At 33.8% G+C, this 17,489-nt stretch overlaps 1 protein-coding gene across 1 annotated transcript in view; it reads left to right on the top strand.

The window, feature by feature from the left end:
- Window positions 1–17,489, top strand: part of LOC136039174 (uncharacterized) — a gene marked incomplete in the record, with an annotated part of 228,537 nt that overhangs the window by 33,085 nt on the left and 177,963 nt on the right. The window contains 3 exon segments of the mRNA XM_065722689.1: window positions 3,942–4,070; window positions 9,121–9,401; window positions 13,943–14,064. Coding sequence (XP_065578761.1) covers window positions 3,942–4,070; window positions 9,121–9,401; window positions 13,943–14,064 — 532 coding nt within the window.

Here is a 17,489-nt window from a genome sequence, read left to right as displayed (position 1 = left end):
CTGTTACTATAAATAAATAGAAGCTTATTTCTGAAATTTTGGACGAGAAAAGATGGAGTTTTCTTGGCTACGCCATTTGGAGGGAGAGTTAAGAATGTTACACAAAGTGCAGTGGCAGGCTTGGAGGTGGCGACAGAGTGGGAGACCGAGAAATACACTCAGACGTGCGCACAGCCGTGAAGTCCGATGTGCGTATGTTACCCTGAAAGACCGAAATTGAAGACTGTCGACAAACTGGTGAATGCCAGCAAACACCCAATACGTCAGTGAAAGATTGAATATTTCATTACGATCTTGTGTATTCGAACCCTGGCCGGTGTATGTCGACACGACAGATATGCTCTGGAGAATCTCCAAAAGAAAGGAGCCGATTAGGAGGCAACAGGCTGTTTCCCACCAAGTCCGTTTCTCTGCTTCGATTCAGTCAGCTTTGCCAGTTAGATTTGTCAGCAGGGATTCCCCCTGTAGCATGAAACTGCTATTTCACCACTATTGCATTATCTATAGCAATGTAGCATTTGCACGGTTGCCACCTGTAGCGTAAAAGTGCTATTTTAACACTATTTAAGCTCTATCACATTTGATTGTAGCACCGAAAATAGCTTTGTAGTACGGATATTTGGGCAATTCTAGCACTTTAGGAACTGACCGTGGTGGCAACCCTGTTTGTCAGTCGTATGCAGGTTTGGTGGGGACTAATTAGGTAAGGTTATAAATCTCAGAAATGGGTTCTCAGAAATATAAAACAATTCAGAAATCCTCAACATTCACCATTAGTGCATAGTGAATATAAAAAATCTCAGAAATACTCAACATCCACCATCAGTGCATAGTGAATGTCGACATTCACCGGTGTAAGTCAGAAATAAGGATATTTAACTGACATTTCGGACAAAGCGACTATGTATATGTTGACATTCACCGATGAATGTCGATATTCGCCAATCAATCAATCAATTTATTGATACTAAAAGAAAAAACTATTACAAAAGTAAAGTGGTTACTAGGCCCAAGAAGCTTTCTTTGTAATGGACCACAGAGAACAAGAATTAAACATTATTATGATATATATATATATATATATATATATATATATATATATATATATATATATATATATATATATATATATATAAACAAAAAAAAAACACTGGAACAAGACAAGGACATTGAATAAATAAGATATTTAGCAGAGAGAAGATTTAGAAGGAGATTTAACATATAGCTGAAAATGATTTTAAAAGAAGAGAAGAGACATACAAATTAGGAAAGGATTAATAAAGAGAGAGAAAAATTATTGAATTGGAAAGACCCGACGAAATAATGCCTTTGCAGAAAGAAAAAGAGGGACATCCGAAGGGATGGAGTTCCATAATAGAATTTATTGATATGCTGGAGACCTTTAGGCTGCTGTAAAAGATTGTTTTGGTAAAATAAATCGTCGAGAAGAATTACGTGAAGAAGAAAAGTACATAGCTGAGCCTGTCCGTGAGAAAACTGCTGTAGGGGCGGTGGGAGAGTACCTAGAAAAACAGAATGCGCAAAATAAAGAGTACTTTTACCTATAATATGAAAGGCCAGATTTTGGTCTTTCACCGTAATACATATATATCACTCAAACCCTAATGGGAAGATGTCCTCGTTGGATATACCTTGCTTCGTCGATGCTTTATGCGCCTCAGATGGTTTCATTTTTCGCCATATGTCATATGTTCGACATATAGGGGCAAAAGGGTTTCTGGTTTCAGAAGTCCCAAATTTCGACTAGAAAGACATAATTCCTGTTGATCAGTCTCAGTTTAATTCAAGGAAGAAAACATTAAAGAACATTTAATTTCATTTTCCAATTAAAAGAATGAAAGAATGAACCCACTAGACCAAAAAGAGTTGCTTCAATGTTAGCTTACAAGAGGATTATTTCGCAACAGAATAATTAACCAAGTTTCTATTTTCATAAATTTTTCCTCAGTTGCTCTTTGATTCTCATTGAAGTAACTCGCATAACTCATTTTCCCTACGTGGATAAGTAGCGATAATTGTATTTATTATATTTGGTGGTGGTTTTTATTTGTTTTTAGATTAGTTTTCTTTTAATTTTCTATCTTGTGCTGAAGACGCCTTGTTTTATACAGGCGAAATATTCGCGTTGTTTTAGTCTTTTAATTCTACTGGCCGTCGTCTCGTTTGAAGTTTCCTTTTTGTAGAGTTTTATCTCTCTTGATTGTTTATTTTCCAGTTGAAAATTAAGATATCTGTTTTTATTTAATTATTTTTTTTTTTTGAGTTGGCTTCAGTACCCCACTTGCATTGTGTCTTTTCTTCTTCCGCACATGTGTATGTGTGCCATTCTTATATTTTTTAAAGAGGTAAATCCTTCGTTTTATTCTCAACCTCATAAGGTGAGCTTTAAGGCGGCTCTTAAATCATTTTGTTATAACTAAATAAAACGAAAAATTGAAAAAAATAGAAGGCAAAGAAATGTTAAGAAAATATATAGAAAATTAATAGAAACATAGTTTACAGAAAAAAGCAAAAAAAAACTTCAAGATTAAAATTTAAGAAATTTTTCAAAAAATTAAAGCAACTATTAGAAAATATTAACAAAATGTAAAATACCATTTATTAACCTTTAATAAGATATGATTAAAACATAAAATTTGCTTTGTTTGGTTGATTTTTGTTTAGTCATGTCAAGGTGGCCTTTGATGTAGTTGACGTCTTTATTTATAGTAGTTTTTGTTAATTTTACCCATTTGTTTACCCTTATTTAGGGACTTGCGGCCCCTGTCAAGTGTTTTCGTTCTTCTTCTTTTTTTTGCGTAGGTTTTATGTGTTTTCTGACAATGTAACTAAAATGTATTCACCATAAAGTAAATGGTTATGACTAAGACCAAAGAAAGCAGTTTTCTCAAAAGGACTAAATTGCAGCCGCTTCTGAGATCAACAGAACATACAGAGAATTAGAATTAATAAACTTGACAAGAAAGTACAGAACAAAAAGAATAGTTAATGTTAATTTAGCAAGTGGAACATAGGCTAGTTAAAAAAAAAATCTACAAGTATACCTTCTGTAGGCTACCCTTTAGCCAAGGGATTTTTTAATATTCAGTTCCATGTAGAAGAAGTGTGAGAAAAGAGATTAAAAAACTGAATTTTTGTCAATTACCGGTATAATTTCATTGAGTAACTCTTGATGGATTTTCACCCCCTATAATACAGCCCGGAATTTTCTTTCTAATTGTTTTCTTATTTAGTCCAGTGCAGGGGAAACTGAAGTTAAAAAAATAATTTTTTATTTTTATAATTAAGCTTAGAATTTCACGAAGCGTCATTAGATGGTATTTCTTTTTCCTACAACACAAGACTTTCTCATCAGTCCAATGCAGGGTAAATTTTTACTAAGAGATAAAAAAAAAGTTTTATTTTTATTTTTAATCTTATAGATTTTCCAAGTAACGGTAGATGGTGTTTTGTTTCCTAGAAGACAAACCTAAGTTTCCTTTCTCATTAGGTTCTTAGTCTGCTCAATGCAGGCAAATGCTAACAGAGATAAAAAAAAAAAAAATGGATTTTGTTTTCTGCAATTATCCGTATAATTATACTGAGTAACACTAGATGGTGTTTTATTTCTTAGAAGGGAAACCCGATTGTCTGTTCACATTATTTTCTTATTTAGCCTAAAGAAAATTTTCCAATATATTTGATAGTTGGGAAATATATTGGATAGTACGTCGGGAGAGTGGCAAATATATTGGAAAGTTGGACTTATACTGAAAAATGGATTTAAATGTGTTTTATGCTTGTACATATGTCCCCATCTAGATGTTTGTGAGCATAGGAATATTGCTATTTATAGTGTTTTTATTATTTGTTTGCCTATTATTTATTTGCCTATGCGGGTGCCTCTCCTATTGGACCAAAAATACATGTATTTTTTTCAGGATAGTCATATGTATTATAACAGCTCCTTTTATCCTGAGGTCTCAGGGACATGGAAAGAATATTGGTTAGACCTGACAAAGGACCCTGAATCCCACACTGTACTGCCCGGCGCACACAGGAAAACGGCTGTAAGATCTTAACCATTAATTTTATATATTTATTATGTTTCATATATTATTTCTCCTAACATATTTCGTGTATTCTTTTTTTTCAACCAGCAATGAGACAACAAGAGGGAAGTCAAGACCCATGACAAGATATCCCCCCCCCCCCCAAAAAAAACAACCAATAACAACAAATTCATAATGATAATAATATGCATTTATATCTGGAATGTCGCCTGCCAAGGTGTTGAATGTTGGTAGACTAGTTTAATTATTGTCTGTATTGTAATAGTATAAATTTTATGATAAAAATAAATATAAAACACACTATTTTTATAATTATTATCTATGTAAATAATTTGAAGAATGTTTATTATTTTAATTATCTGTTTCTTATTTATTATGTTTCATATTCTATTTCTCCTATCATATTTCGTGTATTTTCTTTTCTTTTTATTTGTTTCTCATTTATTGTTTCTCATTCATTATATATCTTATATTGTTTCCCATATCATATCTCATTTAATGTATAAGGTTTGTATACAGTTATGTTGTTATATTGTAAGGTTTATATTGTTATATTGTCATAAGGTTATACTGTTTATATACAGGGCCGTACCCAGTATGTTTTTTTTGGGTGGGGGTTTACAAAAGATTTTTTTCGGGGGGGTGGGACTACAAAAATAAAATGAAAATCAATTAAAAATTTGTTCGTATTCATTTTGTTACATTTTTCAGAGCCGGACAAATATTTCGGGGTTGGGGGGCAACCTCCCCCCCCCTGGATACGACCTTGTTTATATACAATGTCCAGGTTTTGGTATGTCATTTTTTCGCTCTTCAATGGTTTTAATATATTAAGGCAAGACAAAAATTATGCCATTGCTCTATAGCTGGATTCTGTTCTGTCTATGGATAGAATTTGAAGTTTGGATTTTAATTGAATTTATTTGTACTTGAATTTTAATTACGGATTAGATTTTAAAATCCTCTTCCACAGAATTTTTCAGATCCAAAATACATAGGAAAATGGTTTAAAACCCCTTAAAAAAGGGACAAGCTATGCTTGCGTATGTAGAGACACTTCTTTAAGAAGATTATCTAAGTATTATAAGTATCTATATAATTATCTAAGAATTAAAGTATCTAAGTAATTCAATAATTCTAGTTATGTGAATGCATCGATCTGAGACTAATGAATCTAATATAATAATACTAATATAATAATAATAATGAATATAATAATATAATCTAATAATATAAGTCTTTTGTCTTCTTGGTGGAAGTTACTAATGCAGGTTTGTCGTAAAATTGCTTGTTTATATTGGAAGATATACCTTAAAATATGTACATTTCGTACACTTTACAATATACTTGTAAAGCGTGCATTTTGTACAATATGTACATTTTAAGTAACCGTATGTACACAAACATAAAAAAGGTGTTGTTGTTTCGCTTATTTCTGAGCCAGATCCTAAAATATCTGAGCTGAAGTGGATTTTTATATTTTTTATATACTTTTTTATATATTATGTATTAGTATATTTTATATATATTTTTTATATATTTTGTCCCGACCAACTTCCGTTGTATCAAGGACGTTTTTGCTTTCGAGTGGAAAGATCTGTTTAAGCAGGCAACCTAGATGGCAGCACTTTAAATTCGAAGTTTAACTAAAATCTAAAAATGCTTTAGATATATGATGATCCCCTGACCTCGCCGCCACAATATTTTCTTAGAATATTCAATCGAAGAATTTATAGTTTCAAAAAGGAGCATTCTTCACACGGTTAGAAAGTGCTGCCATCTTTTGACGAGCCATTTCTGTTTGGGATTAAAGTTTGCAACTTCATTATCTGCTTTTGGGACTGTGACAGTATGTCAAAATCTCATTCAAGTGCTGATCTATTCAAATTACTTGCAGTAGAGCAGTGGCGTCAATTCACAGAAGTTAGAGGGGGGTTACGAAAATGCATGTTTCAAATCTGGAGGGAGGGGGTCATTTTTTAATTCTTTTAGGGAAAAACCTAAAAAAACCATTTTTAATGAAAATACCCAAAAAGGATACTGTTTAAACCTAGGGGGCTGAGGGATAAAAAAAATCTTGCAGGGGCTCGTAATGGTGCCACAGGAGGGCTCCTTAACTTTAATAGTTTTTTTCAATACTGAATGGGTACTTGCCTCGTAGGTAAGATATGAATAAAGAAAATAGAAGATAGATTGAAAAAAAGAAGAAAATAACAAATCTAAAGAACAAAAAGAACAAATCTAAACTGTATTGTTGGAACTGAATAGTGATAATTCCTGTTGGAATTATCCAACTATTCGATTTATTATTGAATTATTGCCGATCTATCATTGAATAGTGCCGATCTACTATGAATAGTGCCAATCTATTCAGTTCCTGTTGGAACTGAATAGTGATAATTCCTGTTGGAATCATCCAACTATTCGATTTATTATTGAATGCCGATCTATCATTGAATAGTGCCGATCTATTCAGTTCCTGTTGGAACTGAATAGTGATAATGTGAATTCTGTCTTAATGTCTGCTTTTTATTTAATTCATTAAATCAATCCTCAACAACCTAGCCATTGAGTTGAGGCTCTTGGGGGGTTATCGCCAATTTTTGCGTGCTATTTGTTATTGACTATCGAATTTAACAGATCCATCCACGTGACCCCAAGAGATTATGTCTATGGTTATGATTATGACATAGTCAGCTAATTATGACTATGCAAATTAGAAAGAGATTCAACAAATTGCAACTCCGAATTTAATTGAAAAATTTTCACGCTGATGAATATACAAAAAAGGTGTGGAATAGCATTTTGATTATTTGTTCTATATGTATCCTTAATGCAAGTCTAAGTGATTATGCTGAACAAAATGTAATGTAATAAATATAACCTATAATTAAGAATATAATAAATAAATAATATTCTTTAATTCTTAATAATTCTTTAACTCTGGAAAAGACTGCTCATGGGAAACCATTTAGTTATATGCATGAATACACCAAGGGTATGAATACAACCAAAGGCCACACCCGGCTAGCTCGGAGGGTTGAATATCAAACTCGGCCTTGTAGTGATCGGTTTGATTCTGATGTTTCGCTTTTCACCGTCGGTAATAGACAAATATTGAAAATAGATGTAAAGCTAAAATTTGTATTTGTGGGGATAAGCGAATATTTGACTTTTTACTTGTGATTTTTTTTTTTGCATGGATAAGGAATTTGACTAACGGGAAGGTAATTACTTTTACTTGTTGCGAGACCAGACGCGGACGTTTCACCTGTATCTAGAAGACTACGTATGGTTGACTCCCATTTGTCGTGATCTTGTACCAGTTCTTCAGCAAACCGGAGCCAGCAGCTCTCCCACTTTCTACCAAACCTTCGAGATCCGCCAACGGGGTAGAGGTCGTTTTTAGTAGTTTTTGGTAGCCCACCAATTCCTCAATTGACCGCCAGGTCGCCTGCGTCAATCTGGCAGCGGGGCAGCTAGAAGCACTTGCCTTATGATGCGGTTATTGGGTCTTCTAAGGACACAGCCAAGCCAACGCAGTCTTATCTGTTTGACAATCATGCGGCGGATTCGATTTAAAGCAGTGGTGGCTGCTGTGGTGGCAATTGGAAGGAAGGGAAATCTTTTCTGCTCGATTAATGAATATATTCAAGTTAAAGTTGTGGCAAGTCTATCCTGTGGCAAGTTCTCACCTCTGGGGGATCGATTTCAAATTCTAAATGACAGTTTTTCTTAGGGAGGGAGGGATTAATTTCTCCTAATACTCTCGAAAGGGTATTGTTATACCCATATGGCGATAGTCCCTAATGCTACTTTTTTGTTTTTTTTTTTTTTTTTAATAAAGAAGCATTTTAATATCCAGAAAATTAAACTTTTCTGTTATGCTAAAAAATTTTTAATTTCATTTTATGTCAGGAATGAGCCAGACGTCTAGGCGGTTTTAAAAACCGAATTTTAACACGTCTTTTAACACTTTGGTAAACTTAAGGATAAAAACTCGAAACGGACATTCCAAGAACAGTTTGGATATGAAATGGGAGAGTTTAGAATATAATACTGCCAAAAAATAGAAGGTTTGCATTTATATGATTTAAATCAACATATACGTCAGTTAAAATAGATTACGAAATCTAATGTAATTTAATTTTGAGTCATTAATTTTTAAATCAAATTTTTTCTATTTTCTATGTTGGAAGTAAGTTAGCTTTAAGAATATCTTTAAAGTTAATTTAAGAATTAAAATTAATTTAATTTATTAATTTAAAAAATTAATTTAATTTAATTTATTATTAAAATTAATTTATTAATTTAAGAAAGTTAATTTAAGAATTAACTCGTTTAAAACACGCAGCTTTAAGGTCGCGTTAAATAACATCTATTTGAAAGATGTGTCATTTCAGTGATGTTTTAATTAATCAGTTTTGTTGAACTGGCCAGCTAATCTTAGAATGCGTGGAGGATCCAATCGTCTTCGAAGCGTTCTCTTTTGAAAAATTGTTATTTTTTTTTTGAAAAACTGTTCTTTTTTAAATGCAGCAGGGGCTAAACCAAGATGGGAACGTCCTTGAACGGAGTGGGGAGAGGTTATAAGAGAAAATAAATCTATACCAAGTAGGAACTTCATTACTAAGAATGAGCTTCTGCAAGTATGTAGATTCGAATGGAAAAGAAGAGTGAACTTATATGGTCTCATGTGGCTTGATGCTGTGATGGTTTGACAGTAGAGGTAGCACTACAACGGCATGTTGCAATGAAACTGAACCGTTTTTCTCCCCATCTCCTAAGTTGGAAATTTAGCAACTTCTATGCTTCGAGGCGCAATTATAGAAAAACTGTTCATGTTAGATTTTACACTGAATTTTAAATAGGTATTTGGGAAAAACCTGAAATCTGAATATGCGGTCTGAAAAATGCACTTAATTCTGGCTTCACAGTCCCAGTGACAGGCTTCACAACCTCAGTCTCTTATTGCCGTTTCTTCTTCTGTATATATGCATCTAGGCTTTTGGACAACCTTTATAGATCTTCCTTTTTCTGTTTTTAGACAATATACGTCACATTTGATTTCCCGTTTTATGGTCACATTGTCAACAACGTTACAATTGCCACTGGTGGTTTTCTGTATATGGGAGATTACTTACACCCATGGTTGGCCGCAACGCAGTATGCTGCTCCCCTATTGGCTGATTTTGACACTATGTCTAATCCTAATTCGTCAATACGATATAAGGATAATGGAACGGCGCTAACTGTTCAGTGGGATCAAGTTGTTATTCATAACCGAACTGATTTAGGAAGTTTTACTTTCCAGCTAATTTTGAAGAAGTAAGTTTTCTTTCTGTTATTTTTGTGTTGTTTTTTTTTTTTACTTTTTTTTAAATTATTGTCAATGAAATGCATCACTTTTAAGTGTTGAATCTCATATGGGCTAAAAATATAACTCTTATGACCCCTGATTGAAACCATAACACTCAGTGACCTTAGGGTAAAGCGAAAATAGCGACGAAGACCACACTGCCTTTCCATAACAAAACAAATACAACGTAGAGACAATAGGGAAAATTTCAAGACAGTGGAAATTATTTCTGTAGATATTTCGGCCCTATGTCCAAGGGCCGTCTTAAGAACAATACAAGAATAAGAGAGAAATTATATATATATATATATATATATATATATATATATATATATATATATATATATATATATATATATATATATATATATATATATATATATATATATATATAAAAGAACTTACATCAAATTGTGAGGATTAAAACTGAATAATTAAAAACACTTTAAAAAAACTTTTTTTAAAAAATAGCCCTAGCATCCTTACTTCAACGAAGTTCAACCAGGACTGGCGAAAAGAATGAAATGAGAATATAAGCTCATTCAAACTGAAGAGAATAAAATGATTAGATGCAATTTCTTAAAGCTAATCTTGCTGGTTTAGCAGCCTGTCTCAAAGGCCTTTTCGTAGTTGGCTCAGTACTATTTTAAATCGGTTTAGTAAAATATTTTGTTAGATCATTTTTAATTAAATTTGAGCATAAATTTGAGTATAATCACTAAATTCTTTATACTCAAATTTAATTAAAAATGATCTCTCTTATTCTTGTATTGTGCTGAAGACGGCCCTTGGACATAGGGCCGAAATATCTACAGAAATAATTTCCACTGTCTTGAAATTTTCCCTATTGCCTCTACGTTGTATTTGTTTTGTTAGGGTAAAGCGCACATGCATAATATACGGTAATAGTCCGTAAGATCTGTAAAAATGAGTATTATATTTAATGTAAATACGTATGATGTGGGTAATATACGACATCATGCTAGCATTTAATTAATAAATTAAATTTAGATTTGATAAGCATTTAATTTAACTCATATTATTATGTGATCTCAGGGTTTCATCCGCTGATCTCAGTCATCAACGTTTAACATACGAGCATTTAAATGTTTTAAGCTATTTTTTTGCTATTTTATTTGTATTTTCCCTGTATTTGTGATGACAGTGGTCTAGTATGGCTCTGGAACGCGAGTGTTTCGAGAGACGGGGGGGGGGGGATTTTCTTAATGTTTTTCAGAGAAATTGCCTACGGATTGTTTTGGATATCTGACTGACTGACCGTAAATAAAACAGTAAGTTTTTCGAAAAATATGGCTCAATCCTACTTTCTTGGGCTATAATCAGAGAAAGGTTGAGGTGGTTATGACACGTTCTGCGGTAGAAGTATGACAGATTGCCGAAGATCGTCCTTGTTGAACAACCATCTAGGGCCAAGCGACAAGCATATCATCCGATAATGGGGTGGGAGAATGTTATAAGGAAAGTATTTAATGAAGTTTCAACATTTTGGGATGTAACGAGGGAGGCCTTCAATAGATTGGGGTGGAGGAGGAGTGTGCGTTGGTGTATTAACCCCAAGGGGCTTAGTGCTACGGTGAGTTGTTGTTATTAGTAGTAGTAATAATAACAGTGCAGTCGCAATTTATCATCAATCATTCACTCAATATTTATTATCAATAATTGCACTTCTTTCATCATTTGGATTCTTCTTCTGCAGTTAAAATTGTCTAAATCTTGCAAAAGTGCCCAAAAACGTGTAATTTTGGACTAATCTTGACAATGCGCGTATTGCTGACAAAACTGGTTATCATACTGTATATAAAGCCTGTAATGACCTTGTTAGCATTACAGTTAGCGTATTCAGGTGGAATTTTTTTTTTATATGGATATGGCTTTTTGTCAACTGATTTGGGCATATATCTTTTTGAAATCCTTGTAAAACCGATTTTTTTTTTCACAGTCTAGCTTACTAAAGCCTTGTTGTCATTTTACTTTTTTTTCATTTTTTCATTTTTCATTTTGCAATGTGGCGTCAAAATGGGTAATTAATCAATGTCTGCCCAAATAGGGTCCTTTTGTTCCCACCCTATCAAGGTTTGCAAGTGATTGGTCGTTTTCTGATGGTCCTTGACCAACTTCGGCCGAAAAAAGTAGATGAGGACGCGGCTGATATACAAGCGTTGCCTTGAATTATAAGAAAGAAAAGAAGAGATGGCACCATTTAAAGCCGCTATTAATGCCATCATTTATGAAATTCAAAAATGATAACTAAGCAAATATCCAACTCTAAAAGATATTCTGGTGGAACAAAACCGGCTCTAGTAATATTCTAGTGAAATAAAACTGGTTCTAGTGATATTCTAGTGAAACAAAACTGGTTCTAGTGATACTCTAGTGAAACAAAACTGGTTCTAGTGATATTCTAGTGCAAATTCATTTTGCTCAATTCTAAGTGGATTATGGAAGCCCAATTTGAAATTCCCTTCGTTACTTAATTCCTATTAAAAGATGATACCTAAAAGAGAAAAAAAAAGTAGAACATTCATTGTTCAGCTATGTATAGCATAGCTAATAAACTATGTATATATAGAACATACATAGTTAAGCATAGTTTAAATATGTATGTAAACATGCATAATTACATATATAACTTTATTTAAACAAACATATATATTAAATATTTTTATAATATGCATCTATATTACTTATTATATATTAAACATATATACTACGTATTTAAACAAACATACATATTATACATATATATGTCAACACATAGTTTAGAACATACATATTTCCAAACACCTCAATCAACCTCAGTTAAATCGGGATCAAAAACTTTAAACAGGATCACATAAGGCCACAATCGTCTTATTATCAGATAAATTCACGCAGGGAAACAAAGGTAACCATATAAATGAAACATTGACAAATTGAGAATTTGTCAACATTTGTCCAACATTGAAAATTCGCACAAATCTCGGTAGTATTAGCATAATACGAATGCCGGCATAATAAGAATGAAAAAGAAGTTTTATATAGCCGATCAAACTCGACTTAGTTACCAAACCAACGAATGATGAGTTATAAAAATAAAAAAAAAAAGTTCTATATAGCCGACGAAACTCGACGTAGTGACCAAACCAACGAATGCTGGCATTATAAGAATGAAAAAGAAGTTTTATGTAGCCGACCAAACTCAACGTTGTGACCAAACCAACGAAGGCTTGCGTTATAAGAATGAAAAAGGAAGTTTTATATAGCCGACCAAATTCGACGTAGTGACCAAACCAACGAATGCTGGCTTTATAAGAATGAAACAGAAAGTTTTATGTAGCCGACCAAACTCGACGTAGTGACAAAACCAACGAATGCTTGCGTTATAAGAATGAAAAAAAAAGTTTTATATAGCCGACCAAACTCGACTTAGTTACCAAACCAACGAATGATGAGTTATAAGAATGAAAAAAAAAGTTCTACATAGCCGACGAAACTCGACGTAGTGGCCAAACCAACGAATGCTGGCATTATAAGAATGAAAAAGAAGTTTTATGTAGCCGACCAAACTCGACGTAGTGACCAAACCAACGAATGCTTGCGCTATAAGACTGTAAAAAAAGTTTTATATAGCCGACCAAACTCGACTTAGTTACCAAACCAACGAATGATGAGTTATAATAATGAAAAAAAAGTTCTATATAGCTGACGAAACTCGACGTACTGACCAAACCAACGAATGCTGGCATTATAAGAATGAAAAAGAAGTTTTATGTAGCCGACCAAACTCAATGGGTAGCCATTAGTGCCACTGGTGAAAGTAGTTTATACCATCATTTGAACAGTTAGAAAATTGACACAGACATGGATCCAAAGTATTATGTTTTCAATCCAATTTTAACTGTTGTTGGAAAATAGTTGACCACATCCTCGAGGTGGTCATGCATTAGATGGGCTCGTGTAACAATCCAAAACCTTGGCAGCCACAGTATCCACTCGCATTAGGTGCTATTATTAACCCTGTACAGGGCCATTTGGAGAATACTGGTCCATTCAATTAGGCCCCTTTACGTTGGAGATCCTGTTGAGGAAGAAAATTAAGTCAAGTAACCTACTAAAGTGAAGTACAATGAGAAAATGGTGTCTTAAAAACTGCAAATGTAAGTGTGTATAAACACGATTATTCAGTCAGTAGACAGAAAGCGAGTGGAGAAAGTAAGGAAACACTCGATAGTAAACAAGAAAGTTACAGATTTTGTGGGTAGGCCGTGGACAGCTACATTAGCTCTAAAAGGTTGTGTATTATAATTGTTTTCAGAGATCGGGATTTTCCCAAAAACTCAGAATTTTGGCCTTCTTCTGAAGACGAAATTGTTCTGAAAAAATATTTTTCTTCTGAATAAAATTAATAGCAAATTTTTATTTATAATATACAGAAAATCTAATATCTTATATGTTAATATGTTATATATGTAAATAATTTTATATGTTTATATCTGTTCTTTATTTCTAGTACCGGTGAAGTTTTATTTGTGTACAAAGATGTGCCTGTGAATATAACAGACATCAATGACGATAAGCATCCCGTTCGTGTAGGCTTATCTGATGCCTATATTATAGAAAAAACACTATTTTGTGAGTAAATTGTTTTGGTTTTCCTTTGATATTTCAGATATGTTCTTTTTTACAAAATGGATGTACATACCGTCTTTTGATTTATTTTAACATACTCTAAAAGTTTCGATTTAATAACCTTAGCTGTTAACTGTTTGGTCTGCAAGATATTGCAGGCGCGAGCTTTGGACAACCTGGATGTGCATAGTGTCTTTTGATTTAGTTTAACACACCCTGGAAGTTTCGTCTTAATAGCCTTATACGTTTCTGAGATATTACAGAGGTTCTTTTGACTGCAAGCATCCATATAGTACTTCTTGATTCAATTCATCGTGTCCTGAAAGTTTCAGCTTCACTCCCTTAGCCCTCTCTAAGAAATAGCCTTATACGTTTCTGAGATATTACAGAGGTTCTTTTGACTGCAAGCATCCATATAGTACTTCTTGATTCAGTTCATCGTGTCCTGAAAGTTTCAGCTTCACTCCCTTAGCCCTTTCTAAGAAATTCTCTATCTGTGCCACCTGTTCCTTGCTTGTTTATATTACTGATAATATTAACCTAATTTCAGTTTTAAGACAAACAACTCGGCTGTAATAATCTAAAAGGCGTTACCTGACATTGTATGTCAAAATGAGATTAAAGGTCAAGTTCAATCAATTTGTCTGACCCATGTTTTTCGGTTTTTATGGCAATTGGAAGTTTCAGTTTCTTCCAATTTGTGTTTTATTTACTTTATCCCCCCCATTGCACTTCCTGGCTCAAGGGCCTTGAGACGGAGATCAGCACCGCCGGTTCGGACCTTAAGGGTCTATTGCCGCATCCTTTACCTTTTTTATAATGCAAAATTTATTTTGGTTTATCAAATTTCTCTAAATGGACTTTGTTCTAAGGAGATCTCTGAATGAACATCTTTTGCGAGTTTAGGATGCAAGAATAGGTTTAAAAATTTATGTTAAGAAGACATAGCTGCTAAGACTGGAAATAAGTAAAGGTATGTCGGGTAATATCGAGCATATCGGGTAATAAGTGATATCGGGTAAGGAGAAGATCAATCAAGTAGATAACTTCACTTACCTTGGTATTATTATTAGTAAAAATGGTGGTGGGCGCTGTGAATGTGTTAAAAATATAATAGCTAAGGCTCAGGGTATTTTTCACAGTTGAAAAAAGATTGTAAAAATAGGAAGATAAGTCTGCGAACCAAGATTAGAATATTGAAAGCTACAGTGATGACAGTGGTCAAATGACAGGGGGGTCAAATACGGTGTTGAAGCGTGGGTGCTCCAAAGAAGTTATCTACGGATTAGTTTGGGTACCAGTATGACTGACCTTATCTCAAACAGTAAGCTGTATGAAAAATGTGGTTCAATCCCGGTTTCTAGGGCTATAATGAGAGAAAGGTTGAGATGGCTTGGGCACGTTATCTACGGATTAGTTTGGGTACCAGTATGACTGACCTTATCTCAAACAGTAAGATGTATACAAAATATGGTTCAATCCCGGTTTCTAGGGCTATAATGAGAGAAAGGTTGAGATGGCTTGGGCACGTTATCTACGGATTAGTTTGGGTACCAGTATGACTAACCTTATCTCAAACAGTAAGCTGTATACAAAATATGGTTCAATCCCGGTTTCTAGGGCTATAATGAGAGAAAGGTTGAGATGGCTTGGGCACGTTATCTACGGATTAGTTTGGGTACCAGTATGACTGACCTTATCTCAAACAGTAAGCTGTATACAAAATATGGTTCAATCCCGGTTTCTAGGGCTATAATGAGAGAAAGGTTGAGATGGCTTGGGCACGTTATCTACGGATTAGTTTGGGTACCAGTATGACTGACCTTATCTCAAACAGTAAGCTGTATACAAAATATGGTTCAATCCCGGTTTCTAGGGCTATAATGAGAGAAAGGTTGAGATGGCTTGGGCACGTTATCTACGGATTAGTTTGGGTACCAGTATGACTGACCTTATCTCAAACAGTAAGCTGTATGAAAAATGTGGTTCAATCCCGGTTTCTAGGGCTATAATGAGAGAAAGGTTGAGATGGCTTGGGCACGTTCTGCGGATGAAGGATGACATTGCCAAAAATCGTCCTTCTCGACCAACTATCTAGGTTCAAACATAAAGCTAGTCGTTTCCCGAATGGGGTGGAGAATGGGGGGATTGGAATTTATTGGGAGGGTTTAAAGAGGGAGGCTTTTAATAGACTGGGATGAAGGAGGAGCGTCCGTAGTTGTGTTCGCCTCAGGTGACTTGATGCTGCAGTGAGTTGTTATTAGCTTTAGTAGTAGTCAAAAGAGCAACTAGGGATTATTATATAAAAAATATAGGAAATATTGTTTATAGGATATTTGGTTTCCAAGGCGTTAATTTGACTATGAAGCGGACATTATGCTAAAAAAAAGTATCTTAAACGGGGCGAAAATTTTAGTGTAGTAGCAAATGTTTCTAGAATATCCAGTACGGAAAAAATATATTTTTGCCCCCTCCACCTTTTTCCGTTTTACAAATATTTTTATGAAGTATAAAAATCTCAGAGATGATAAGCATGGAGCCAGTCGACAACAAACTCCCAAAGAAGTAAGATCAATTGGATGTCTTGGTTTTAAAATTACGCTGAGTACGACTTTTCCTTCAAAAGATCTAATTAGAGTATTTAGTATGATCCAAACTCTTATCTACAATTCCTCTCAATAACTTGAAATTCTACGTAAATCTAGATTGAATAATTCTACTAATAACTATAGATGAAGTTACACATGTTTAAGGTGTTTTAATTTTAGACAGGGTGTGCTACAAGTAAATTAAGTAAAAATAAAAAGCAATTGAAAACTAGCTTAATGTCATGTACTGAATAAATCTTTAAGTGTCTGTAACCATAATTCAATCTTACTAGTGGAATAATTATAGATAGTGTCCATATTACGTTTTTATATGTTCCGCTTACTTGTCTTCACTTTTCGAATAAACAAATTCGTATTGTGTATAGACTTTTGTGTCTGAACAAATCGACAAGAATACTGTTTGGGGGTTTATCCGAGTTGGTGTTTCAAGGCCTCAACATTCACGCATATATTCATTTTGGGGAGGGGTAAAATTTGGAAGAAAATTAGGCAGGAGCATAAACAATTTGGAGTGTAAAGGGACTTAGGCCTTAAAACCTTCCTTCTCCATATGTGTCCGTCAAAATTAAGGCCTTCAACATTATCTTTCTTTCTCCTCATGGATTTTTCCCTATTTTTAGTGATTATTGATTATTATTATTATTGGTTTTTGTCAATATCTGTTTTACCAGTATATCAATTTTCTCAATATTTTAATGGTTTTCATCAATATAAATTACTATTATTGATTTTTATTCATTGCTAACCTAACTTTAAGCTCAACACACACAGTCCTCCCCTTCCTACAAAGCCTATGCGCTCTAACCTATCGCCTTCTTG

This window comes from Artemia franciscana, chromosome 19 (genome assembly GCF_032884065.1).
Source record: "Artemia franciscana chromosome 19, ASM3288406v1, whole genome shotgun sequence".
Taxonomy (NCBI): Eukaryota; Metazoa; Arthropoda; class Branchiopoda; order Anostraca; family Artemiidae; genus Artemia; species Artemia franciscana.
The sequence above is the reverse complement of the archived record's forward strand: the minus strand, read 5'-3'. Positions and strand labels throughout refer to the sequence as shown.